The 13,343-nt window shown below is 46.6% G+C and overlaps 1 protein-coding gene across 1 annotated transcript; it reads right to left on the bottom strand.

Moving 5' to 3' along the window:
• Positions 1-5,320: 5,320 nt before the first annotated feature.
• Positions 5,321-13,143, bottom strand: rab18a (RAB18A, member RAS oncogene family). Its single transcript, XM_080489678.1, has 7 exons — positions 12,957-13,143; positions 10,864-10,919; positions 10,623-10,684; positions 10,174-10,246; positions 9,003-9,121; positions 8,133-8,199; positions 5,321-7,351 (listed from the first exon to the last, which is right to left on the bottom strand). Exons 1-7 carry the CDS (start codon positions 13,022-13,024, stop codon positions 7,182-7,184), a joined length of 615 nt encoding a protein of 204 aa, XP_080345804.1. The 5' UTR covers positions 13,025-13,143; the 3' UTR covers positions 5,321-7,181.
• Between the last annotated feature and the right edge of the window lie 200 nt (positions 13,144-13,343).

The raw sequence follows: 13,343 nt of genomic DNA, 5'->3' as shown, positions 1-13,343 counted from the left end.
GGACAACCCCGGTGCCCCTCGTGACCTGTGACGCACGCCCAAAAGGAATTCCTTTCAAAACAAAACAAGTGACTAAATAAAATAGGTGATGATAAAACAAAACCTGTGAAACAATTCCTGTCACATGCTTCACCACAGACTCAATGGAGGTTCAGGATCGAACTCAAGAGATCTTCATTTGTTTAATCCTCATCCATAATTTTACCAAAATCTTTTGTGATCGCTTCCTGCTGAGCAGTGTGAGCTCGCTGCAGAGGACAAATGTCCTGCGCCTTGACGTGTAAGTAGCTTTAAGTGAGCAGAGATCAAACCATGTCTTCTCTCAGGCCATTAGACAGACAGAAGTACCTGCGCCTGAACCCTGCTAAATGACTCTCGCAGGCTATGTGGTTACAAAACACTTGTCACGCCTCTGTTATTCCACCTAATCTGATTGTAAGGAAATCCCGCGACAAAGTGGATAGTGGATACACGCAGGCCGAAATCAAATGAAAGTTTCTCGTGTTTGTGTGACCCGGGTGCCATTTCCTCGGCGAGAGCTTTATTTGACTTTGGCGTGCTGGCGGGAGGGTGGGAGAGGCAAAGGTTGGCTTTTCAAATTCAATTGTCCGCCATACAGTCAAGAAGGCTGCGCTCCCCGTGGTTTCGCAGTAATAAACCGAAACTCGGGTTACGTCCCAGGCGCTGCAAATGGTCAAACAGGAGAAAAAAAACAAAAAAAAAATAAAAACAATGTTTGGGCCTGTAAGAAGGTTACGGCCTCGAGCGACATGAACCAGCGAGAGCGAGACGAAGCGCCAACACGATTCAACCTCTGAACTCTCTGCTTCTCCTCCGCCCATGGAAAGGGGAAAGGAAAAAAAGAATATATAAAAAAAAAAAAGAAACAGCTGCTGTTGAGTGACTTCCTGGATCTTCCAAGACCTCCTTGTTTCTTCAAAGTGAGTGAAATTGGGGTCTTTTCGTCTTGGTGGTTTACAACAAATTCTCTGGTTCCACCCCAAAAAACTCGAGATGAGCTTGGCAAAGAAAAATAAGCAGTGAAATTACGACACGGGGGCCGTATTATTCATACAAAAATAATGAATTTGTTTCTATACATGCCAATCATCGCACCCAAAAGGGAAGTTTATAATCTTTTTTTTTTTTTCCCCCCTTCGCTGGGAGCTGCAGCCGTGCTTGCATCCAGCCCATGAAAATGTGTTAGGCAAGTGGAAAGCTTACACCCAGCCCGTGTTGACACAATGTGATTAGTTTATTATAGAAGCCGATAGCCTGAGTACATGGATATTTGCTCCCATGTTGCGGCGGTAGCACGAGTGGGATCTGGACCGGGCGTCTTTGACACGGTTGAAATGACGACACGGCCGTGGAATCCCGGGCGGCGGCGTGCGGCCGAAGACGCGAGCCCCCGACGAACACGCGGGGCGAGTTGTGGGTGGTGGGAGGAATGAATTGAATTACTCATCCTCCCATTTTTGTTTCAATAAGGCAGGAGCGCCCCACCCCCACCCCCGCTGCAGGCCCTGTCCTCGGCCCTGGTGCTTATTGCCAGAGTAACCCGAGGACGGGATGAAAGCAACCCCCGCGGCAAGGAGGGTGACGAGTCGCCGTCTCCTGCTTTCTTTAGGGCCCGTACACATGGCGCTGTGTTTTTGGAAATAACAAGAGTGGGTTACAATACAATCATTTAGGCTTAAATTAGATTGACAGGGTATCAAATATGAGGAAACTCAATTACAGCCCTATTACCAACTGAATTGACTTACATGGATCCGGGGCCAGAGGTTCACACCAAACAGATAGAGGTTTCCTGCTTACCCGAGGCCTGTTTTTATTGAGTTATAAGGGGCCTGATGTGATTGATGGGCACCCATAGGCAGCAAGACTACTGCTGAAAGAAACGTGGGCAAGCTTCTGTGTTGACAGAATCAATAGAAACTTCAGATCGGAGTTTTTCCCCGAGAAAAAAGAAAAAGATCTTTCAACACTGTGCCCATTCAAGGAGGCTCCTGAGCTCAGGTATTATTTAACAGAAAGTCCATGACACCGAGGGCCACACAAGAAGGTTTGGGGGATTGTCGCGGTGAGTCCGCGGGAGAATTCGGGGGGAGTTGACTGACTTCTTTGTAACCCGAAGGACACGGGAGGTCAGCGAGCTCAAAACAGACCGGGCCTGAAACGGGGACGCGACCGATCGCCTGATGAACTGTCAAAGGGTCTAAATGTAAACGGGTGCAACAACGTAAACACGAGGCTCCGCGTAATCAAAGCGTTTCCACCTGCAGTGACAAGAGACATCAGTTCTGGTCACACAGGTCATTACCTCACGGTCCTCTGGTCCTCAAGAGGGAAACCTAAGAGAGGCCGATGTCGGAGGAAGGAAGGAGCCGGAGCAAAGGGGGCATTTTCCTCTACTTCACCTCTGTACGTAAACAGTGGAACAACGTGCAGACTTACAGGTTCGATTGGCCCGGGAGGAGAAAAAGGCTTTGAACTCTGTTGAGTTCTCATCATCACGGCACGGTCTTCACAATCTTTCCAATCACCTGATGGCAACGAGCACGTCAAGGTGAGTGACGTCCGGGAACCCGACACCTTATGAAACAACGCTCCGTAACATTTCTTTTTGTACACGACAGCGGGGGACTGCTCCCCCGAGGGTCTCGTCTGAACCCAGAAGGTCTCCACCGCCGCCGCCGCTCCTCCTGCTGCCGAGGGCAAAGGAGGAGCGAGGAGACAAGACCGTGCTAATGAGAGCCAGATCTGCTCTGTTAGCTTAACAGCTGGCCGCATGCTCAGACACAGACGGCGGGACGGCGAGCAGTCCATCAAGCTGCGCCTGCAGAGACGCTCCCAGGCAACGGGGCGGGGCGGGACTCGGGGGTTCTGGGATTAGTGGGGAGTTCATACACGTCGGGGGAAGACGAGGAGCGTTCAGTCGTCTCTTCAATTTCGGCTTTCTGTGCTTTTCCAATAAGTTCGAGGGCACGAAGGCATGTCTTTGTGTGTCAGTGACTCCTAAAAATAGAGCTGCCATTTTGCTCCAGACCAGCACATCCACTGCAGACTTGAAAGTTTGGATTGATTTATGAAATGTTGTCTTTATGAAAAAAAAAAACTTTGGTGAACTGACAAAGAAGATAAGTGTCACATAAACAGTTTGGCCTTGGCTGATGAGATCTTTCTGCAGTCACAACTCAACAACAGAAAGTCACGAAAGTGTCAGAGAACAAACAGGCTTTGTTTCCGGGGACACTATTTATCTGACGGAACCAACCGATGGACGGCAGAGCACAAACACAGCGTTATAATTTCCTCAAGGTGACCAACAAGACCCATAATGACATTGATCACAATCATCATGTTGTTGTTGTGTCTTTTCGCTGTTGCGTTGCGCTTTTGGCCCTTCAGGGCTACAGTACTCCAGCGTTCCCTCAGTAATGCCAAATGGTGTACTAGAGATACACTGATCCCGATGCTCTGGCTTGAACTATTAGCCGATACTGATCTGATACGGAGTCGGCCTAAAAAGCTATATACCTTTACATGTAGCGGTACCACCGCCACCACCCCTAAGAAACATTCACTTTGCAGACTTGCCGTCGGACTAGTTGGAGTGTTCAGTGTGAAAAACTTTCACGCCGCAGAGTCCGCCCTTCGCTCCATGACGTACGTATGACGTAGCTCGTGTATCAAAAGACTGAAAGGGAAAGGATTACCTCTGGTAATCATCTTTTTTGTTATCGGGCCGATATTCGATCCAGATATGGGATCAGTTTATCAATCATATGAACCATTTTGATCTGTCCAGGAACCGCGCTGCTCTTTGCCCTTTGTCAAATCAGACACGTTCAAGCGACACACTTCTGTCAGTTGCCCTAAATATCCCACTTTCACATTAATCCTGACCGTATTTCTCACTTTAGTACGATCACACGGTTACGTAAGCTAAAATGAAGTCTGCTCTGATGAACTTTGACCTGGATGGTTTGCTTAAAGAATTCCCATTGGGATGATGCGTGAAAGTATTTATTTCTTGTCTAAAGCGATGGGATTAAAGGTTGCTAATTGGGATTCGTGGTAAATTCCACAAATTGGTACCGATTCAGGACTAGTATTGGTGGCATAACGAAAGTATACAACGTCTTACCGAGATGCTCTTTATGCTAAAGCCGAATGCAAGATGGCCACAGAATGGGAAGGTAAGTTGATCCCAGCATCCAAAGAAATCCTTGTTACGTTAATTGATTAACCCTAGTATAAATAAATTGGGTATAGAAGGTAAACCTGTCTGAATCCAGCAAGTCGCCATTGGTGCATGAAGCCGTTAGAAACCTTCCCCTACATTTCAGAGGCGCTTGGTGATCCTTCAGCTGGTAAAAATAGGCCAACAATCATCTCATGAGTACATTTAGCGCAGCAAACAACATTGTTGTGGAAGTGAGGAAAGTTTCGGGGCATATTTAACAACAAAGGAAGGGATTCAATATCCCGTCCACAACTTTTGGTTTGATGTAAAAATGCACACCAGACGACAATCCGACCTTTTTATCTTTCCTCCCCGCTCTCGTCTTCAAAGCCTAAAAGAAGTAATACCGACAACGGCGCAGAATTTTTAATTAAATTTGAATTAAAATTCTGACCCTTGGAAATCAGGGGCATTGTTTCATGGCGAACGGGGGGATTTGAGTAAAGCCATTTCCCCACTAAAACTACGCTTTCACAAACAAGGCAATAAAGAAAAGAGTGGATCCGACTCTGCCGCTCTCACAGACACGAGGAGCTCGAGCGCCTTTGAGAGGCTCCGCTTGATGTTTTTCCAGCGTAGGCTGGCGGAGGAAACGGCGGCGCTGCAGCGCGGCACATGGTCGGACCACATGAAGGCATCGTTTCCACGTTTGCCTCCGTTGTTGTTTGACTGAGACATATTTCCACAGAGCTCCAAGCGAATCACCGCCCCCCCCCACCTTTTTCTTTCTTTTTCATAATCGCCCAGGAATTGTGCACATCCCGACTGAAGCGCTGATCCGAGTGAGTTATGGCCCGCGGTGGCGTTTCCCGAGAGGTTGGCCAGGGAGATGATTTAGACGGCTCACACGTCTAGGGGTCCGAGGGTTCCTCGGACACTGTTTAAACACCAGCCTTTTATTCTGCGGGCAGAGGAATGTGGAAGAAAAAAAAAAAAAAAAAAAAAAAAAAAACTCGCCCGACGGTGACATTTCTAACACGGCGGCGATGACGGCGCAGCCATTGGTCAAACGCTGAACACACGGACATCACAGCCACAGGCTCCGGTCTCATCAAACACCAATCACTTAAAATAAAAAGTTTTATTTTAGTTCAACACATCGGGCGGTTCATCGTGAAATATGTATACATTCAGCTTTACAATTCGTACAGGAATTATCCCATCAAATCCCTCAAATACACACAATGTACAAGGTTTTCATCATATTCCTCAGAACAAAATAATAAAAAAAATAATAAAAAACAGCTATACGTTTTAAAAAGCCTACTTCCGTTTTGTATTAAGATCCATTTTTCCCAAAATGGTTCGCTTGTGTTTCAGCTAAATATAAGTTAAAGTATTTATGGTAAATAGCCTCTGAAGGTCATTCACCCGACAAACAAACAAACAAAAATTGGCACGCACATTTCCCATGCAGTTTAAAAAAAACAAAAAAAACTGAGAAAAGAAAAATTGGAAGGCCCGGGAAACACGACAACGTTTTAGCGTTTCAGGTTTACACGGCAACGTTTTCAAAAAGTGCAGTGAAAACGACGACGTTAGCACACATTGGGCCACGAGTTGGTGGTTTTTGTCATGAAACCACAGCGGAGAAGAATTCGCCATAAACATCAACAGAGGCGAGTACGCCCACATGGAAACTCAAAACCCATCTACTGAGCATGTGCAGAAAAACTACTTACTGTGACCATGGTGCGCATGTGCAGTAGCAGCATTTCACAAAAGTGTCACCCCCCCCCCGTTTCCATGGAGACCAAGCTCCGTTGTCGCGTAAACAGACACTCAAAACGCTGTGCGTTGAAAACGTAGTTGTGTAACCGGGGCTTTAACGTCACGCGCTCGCAGTCCATGTCAAGTCAGGATGGGAGCCTCGGCTCAGCGCTACATCTCTAGGAACACACACCAGCACTAGGATACTTACAAACAGTATGTGGGGGGGTAACTTCAAACCGTTACTCAGAAATTTACACGAGGACGGGAGCACGCTGTGGAATCCATTAGCAGGAAGCACGGCTCCGTCTTTTGACCCCCACCCTGATGACTCACCAACCCCCGTTTCATACTGAACACTTTTCCTTTGTCAAAAGAGGAGATCTGTGTGAAAATACTGCAGTAGTGATATTTCTGGTATTATCTGTCGGAGTGGGTGAGTGCCAGTATGTCGCACTCCATTAAAGCACCTCATATTTAAATAATAATAAAAAAAAAAAGAATAAAAAAAAAAAAAAAGGCGTGCAATGTCAGGACGAACCCTTTGTGATGCCAGTCTCTCGCAAAGATCTGCAGCGGGGAGGGGATTAAATACTGCTTTTAGACAGAGACGGGACGCGTGAGCCAAGACCGTTGGAAGCTTCTCCAGTAGTGCAGCAATATCCACAGTCTGTGTTGGGGAGAGGAAGAGGAGCGGAGGGGGACGAAGCACAGGACAGAGGAAAGACAAACACTGGAGAAAAACGTCGGCCCTGCATTGATACAGATGTGCTTCCTAAGGCAAAAGTGCTCCGTGGACCCGAAAAAAAAGAAAAAAAGAAAAAGCATGCTGGAGACAAACAGAAACCTTGGTCAAACACAGGTTTTTCCATTCTCATCATCATACTTCAGAGACCCGGCCATGTGTCTGACTAACTTTGGCTTTCTCTTCTGGACTCCGTCATGGCTGAATCATGCGAGCATTGAGCGGCTGATATTTTTGATCGAGGTCTCGAAAAATCTAAAATCAAAAAAACAAACAAAAAAAACCAAACAAACTGCAGACAAGGTAAGAAAAGAGGAGGAGTCGCTCCTCTGATTCCAGTACGAGGAAGGCCGGCCTGGATTTTGCATTTTCATAGCGCAGCGTCGTTATTAGAAAGTGTGCAAAAAGAGTGTGTGTGTGTGTGTGTGTGTGTGTGTGTGTGTGTGTGTGTGTGTGTGTGTGTGTGTGTGTCATCTAAACCAGGGAGCAGTAGCCGCCGCAGGACGCGGCGCCAGCGTCCTCGTCGGTGAGCTGCACCGCCCGCCCGTGGTTCTCGCTCTGCCACAGGCCGGGCGTCTGGATGATCTTCTCCACCAGCTCCTCGAAGGCGCACTGCACGCCGTCCTTCGTCTTGGCGCTCGCCTCTGAGAGGGCGGAGGGAGAGGAGGAGACGTGGGAATCGCATGGAAGCCTACTTAAATAGTATTTATGCATTTGTTGTTTATTGATTTACGAATATGTAAAAAACTAAACAAGAGAAACAAACAGAATTCCAATTTTATAATTTATGCGTCACATGTTCGAAAAGGGAAGGAGGAAGTCGTGTAACCTTTTTAATCCTCCCCCTTTACATCTTTATCGTCGCAAATCACACAAAAGATTTTTAAAAGTTTTCCTTAATGTACGTCAATGTTGCTCTATCCTACACCCAAATAACAAAAACAGTGATGGTTATTTCCTCCCCTTCCTTTAGAATTTTTCAAACTGTAATAAGTTTGATAATTTTTTCATCGTTTTAACTCCTAAGTCCTGCAAAACAAAAATACACAGTATTTTTCAAATATTTTAAAGCATTTTTTTCACATAATTGCTTTAAACTAATGTGTAAAAATGTAAAAAAGAAAAAAAACATTTTACATACTTCTTTATATAAATAACAACTAGAATAAACAATAACAGTAAATAACCACCCATATTAAACCTACTAAACACGTAACTACCCTGTCGTATTGTGACATCCTGCTTTATTTCTCATTAAACGGGAGGAAGAAAACATAGATGGGGAAACGAGTCAGGAGGAAACGATAAAGGGAGCTGGTTATAAAGAGATCTACGCTTGAAAAGCTGTAGGAGGGGTGGGAGGGTGGAGAGGTGGTGGTGGTGGTGGTGGGGGTGGGGGTGGTGGGGGGGTTCCTCTGTACTTACCTATAAAAAGCATGGAATGTTTTCTGGCAAACTTCAGCCCTTCGGCCCGGTCGAGCTCGTGGTTCTCCTGAAACATGAGGAGGGGTGATGGTGAGTTTGAGCAGCCTGCTACTGTGGAGGACGAGGAGGAGGACGAAGAGGGAGAAAGTAGAAGAGGAGGAGGAGGAGGATGAAGACGAGGAGGGAGGAAGAGAAGAAAGAGGAGGACGAAGGAGACGATGAAGAAGTAGAAAAGGAGGAAGAGGGAGAAGGAGGAAGGTAGAAGAGAAGAAGAGGAGGAGGAAGACAAAGAGGGAGCACGTAGAAAAGGAGGAGGATGAAGAAGAGGAGGGCGGAAGAGAAGAAACAGGAGAAAGAAAAGAAAGAGGAGGCCGAAGGGGATGATGAGGAAGTAGAAAAGGAGGAAGAGGGAGAAGGAGGAAGGTAGAAGAGAAGAGGAGGAAGAAGACAAAGAGAAGGACAAAGAGGAAGTACAAAAGGAGGAGGAAGAGGATGAAGAGGTTGAGGGAAGAAGAAGATAAGAAGAGGAGAAGAAGCAAGAGGAAGAAGAGGTTAGGACGAGGAGGAGGGTGGATGAAGAGGAGGAACAGGAGGAAAAAGAAGATGACGAGAAGGGTGGATGAAGAAAAGGAAGAGGATGAGGAAGACGAGGGTGAAAGTGACTTCAGCAGACGAAGACCAGGACGTAATAAACGTCTCAGGTCCTCAGCAGCGTCACTCGACGAAGAAAAGCCGCGGCTGCTTTATGTTAACGAGCTCCTCGTCATTTCAGACGTTCCTCCACCTTCTCGCCACTTTTTCATTTAAACATCAAAAGGTCAAACGTCCTCGTGGAGCTGACAGGAGACACTTTGTCCCCGAGCTGCTCACCCGGTCCATCTTGTTCCCCACCAGCATCTTGACCAGGTCGGTCCTCGTACAGAACGTCTCCAACTCCTGCAGCCAGTTGTCCAGCTTGGTGAAGGTCTCCCTACGAGTCACGTCGTACACTGAGGACACACACACACACCCTCAGGATCAACACACGCACGCACGCACGCACGCACGCACGCACGCACGCACGCACGCACGCACGCACGCACGCACGCACGCACGCACGCACGCACGCACGCACGCACGCACGCACGCACGCACGCACGCACACACACACACACACACACACACACACACACACACACACACACACACACACACACACACACACACACACACACACACACACACACACACACACACACACACACACACACACACACACACACACACACACACACACACACACACACACACACACACACACACACACACACACCTTCACTAAGGAACTCCAACAAAACTCTCTTCACTTCTGGTGCTTAGTTTATATTTATTGTTATTGATTCCCACCATTTATATGTTCAGTTAAAGCACATACGAGCTGCAAAGACAGAAAACACACCTGTTCTCTGTCCACTTGGGAAATTCCCACTAGGAAAGACGGAAGTGTAAAATACTACGTACTAGTTTTAGGTGAGTCAACAAGTAATTAGCTGCATTAGTTATTAAAAATATCATTTTTCCCCACAGTAAACTCAATATGCTACATAATATCAAAGGAAAAAAAGAAAGAAAAAAAACAGACCAAATGGAGATTAGATTATTGACTGATATACTATCGACTAAAACACATGTCTGATATCAGATTGAACTGAGATTCAAAATCCCACAGATGCAGCAAGGAGGCGCCTTCTGCTTCTGCATCATTAGTGCGGTCAAAAACCATGAGGTGCAGAGGAAGTCTGCTATTCTGGTTTAACTCACTTCCTCCGTGTGTGTGTGTGTGTGTGTACACACATGCTGGACAAGCATGCCTGTCTGTACGAGGAGTTCAACTTAAAAGTATAAACTGACTTCCAGAGAGGCAAGACTGTGTGTGCTCTCTTTACAGTCAGGCCCCTGTTGTAAAGGGACTGATGGCTTTTCATCCTGTGACCTTACACACGCACACGCACACACAAACACACACGCACGCACAGACGCACACCCCACCAGCTTTGCTTACCGAGGATGACTCCCTGTGCACCACGGTAGTAACTGGGCGTCAGGGTTCGAAAGCGCTCCTGTCCTGCAGTGTCCTAAAACACACACACACACACACACACACACACACACACACACACACACACACACACACACACACACACACACACACACACACACACACACACACACACACACACACACACACACACACACACACACACACACACACACACACACACACACACACACACACACACACACACACACACACACACACACACACACATTGGACTCACAAAACTAGAGCACATATATGAACATAGTGTGCCATCTTGTGGCCACTTGTTAGGACTGCAGATTAGAACATGTTGACTTTAAAAGACAGAAAAATGGTGTGTGTGTGTGTGTGTGTGTGTGTGTGTGTGTGTGTGTGTGTGTGTGTGTGTGTGTGTGTGTGTGTGGACTTACCCATATCGCCAGTTTTGCCTTGTTTCCATCCACAGAGATGGTTTTCACCTTGAAGTCGACGCCTCGACAGAGAGAAGAGGGCGGGGTCAGTCACTTCCTGTGTTCCCCCCTCAGCCTGTCACTACCGCTGATGAAGTCTTACAACCTGCTCACCCCCCCCCCCCCCCCCCCCTCCCCTCATTAATCTGGGTTCTGATCCTGCAGCTGGAACCACTTCAATCCTCCCGCTCCTGGTACTCACCTATCGTGGCCGTTTGTTCCGGGTCGAATGTGTCATCTGTGAATCTCAAGAGGAGGCTGTTGATAAGAAGAGGGGAGAGAAGAAGATGAGGCCTCACCGTGACGGCTCTCATGCTTATTCCTGCCGCAGCGAACTCGTCTAATTCAGGATTTCTACCTCACCGTCGCCCCCGCTCCGTCTCTTGCTGGCACTAAAAATACCAAGCGGCAGATGATATCACCCCTGGATCGGCTGGAACTGTGACTAATCAAGCACAATCACAAGCTCCTTCCTTTCCTTTGACCCAGGCATAATCTCTTATTTTTTTTCCGTCCAGGTTAAGAACGTCTTGCGATCAGGTTCTTTGTTCCCTGATGATTTGAGGAGATGCTGCTTAAAACTCCCCACTGCACCGGCTGCATGCTGCTGAAGCTGCCTCTGGACCGGAAAGCCATTTGGAACCTAATCACAGTCTGGTTTATTGGATCAGGCAAAAAGCCTGTATAACAATAATCGGGAATTGCTCGGTGGAAACAAAGCGGCTGGCCTCGCACTCCTCTGTTTGTCTGGAAACATAAGCAAACACACGAGTGTGTTGTGGCATCAAGTCGGGGAGGCGCCTGGGACGACCTGCATTCATATAAAGCAGGCTAAACGCACCACCAGAGGGAAAAGGAGAGATTTTAAACCTTGATCCTACAATATAATTTTGTTTCCCTGACCTGGAAAAGACAACTTCACAAAATAATAATAATAAAAAATAAAAAAGATCTCTTGTCGGTGTCATATTTCACCAGCCAGTCATTGCTCTGGGTGACGAGCGAGTTCCAGTTACCTAGAAACACAAGTTTTCCACTTTTGTTATGGAGGAAAGTTCTGAAAAAAATAAAGCTGGAAATTACAAGCTGGGACAAATATGACACTTTTTCAACAGAGGAGACAGGCCGAGGTGTCGTTTCCACGACAATGTTTTCGAGTGGAAAACGATGTAGTTTGCATGCCAGGCCACAAATCGGTGCTGTTGTTTGTTTGGGTTTTTTTTGTAATGAAACCTCACGCACATACCCACGGAGAACAACAAGCTATAAACATTAACAATAAGAGAACGAGGATATTCTAGTGGAAGGAAGACCAAGTTGGATGGTTATTTTTGGTGACTGTCAAAATAAAACTCCCAATTCCCGGGAGAATATGGAGTGGGAGTCATGACACCACAGAGGCAAATACTGTCGTTATTCCGTGTAAACCGCGCGCGTGTGTGTGTGTGTGTGTGTGTGTGTGTGTGTGTGTGTGTGTGTGTGTGTGTGTGTGTGTGTGTGTGTGTCTTTCCTCCGGTTTCCCTCACGAGTCCAAAGACATACATGTGGGGTTGATCCCTCGGCCATCGTTATCGGGGATCGATTGGGTGGAAGATCCGGTCAGCAGGCTTTCGAGAAAAGATGTCTTCTCATTGCATGTCTATGTGGAAGCCTTGCCTTGCCCTGCGCTCTGACCATACTTTGTTCTTCTACGGACTCTTTTCATGCAGTCTGGACCTCAGTTACACGGCAAGCTGCCAACCTTACAAGTCAAGAGAAAAACATTATACTCAATGACTATTATTACTCTAATTGGAGGCAATCAACAATTGCCTCTAATTGCCACTTGCCGACTGGAGCAACTGTATAGTTTACTACAAATTAAAGGCATTTGAAGGTTAAATAAATCAGCCTGTTACCAGTGGATGTTTATTAGGTACTAATGATGGGGGAGATTCGGGGATGGAAACTGCAGAAAGGGACATTAAAGCTAAACAGTGACCCGTGCCACTCGTTAAGTTTAAAATGTGTTTTTAATGTCAGATCGTGAGAATATTCTGTCTTTTTCAGAGAGAATCAGATTTCTTCAAACGATGTCACACGAAGCTCGCTGAGACAACTGGCAAGCTTCAGGCTATACGTTGTTTATTTGACTCACAATTGCTCTCATACGTTGTGATGCGGGATTTTACAACTAAAAGCGATATGATAGTGTCTTTAAAAAGCCGCATCACGTTTCTGATCCCGTTATTTTGTCCCGGATCGAGGCTAACACATCAGCTAACTGCCGTTAGCATTCGTGCAGCTGGGGCTCACCTGGACTTCCCAACGCCACTTTCTCCTATTATTAGTATCTTCAGCGTCGTGAGTGTGTCGTCGTCCATGTTTCCCTTTTCGATGAGCGCTGTTAGTGTTGATAAGAGGCTGAAAACTGACCGTCCGAAGCGAAAAGGGGCGCCGAAAGGCGCTCCTGTTTACAGCGACGGCACAGATTGTTGACAGTGGACGTCTCACTCCGATCACGTCTCCTGTGACCTCACGTCGGCGCCTGCGTGATGACGTCCCACTCCGCCAACATATTGGAAGATTATTCTTGTGACTGCCTTTTAGTGGCCAGGCGCAAAGATTACTATCCTAGTTTAATTTCATTATTATTATTATTATTATTATTATTATTATTATTATTATTATTATTATTATTAT

The sequence above is a fragment of the Lipophrys pholis genome (genome assembly GCF_963383615.2).
Source record: "Lipophrys pholis genome assembly, chromosome: 20".
In the NCBI taxonomy this organism is placed as follows: Eukaryota; Metazoa; Chordata; class Actinopteri; order Blenniiformes; family Blenniidae; genus Lipophrys; species Lipophrys pholis.
The sequence above is the reverse complement of the archived record's forward strand: the minus strand, read 5'-3'. Positions and strand labels throughout refer to the sequence as shown.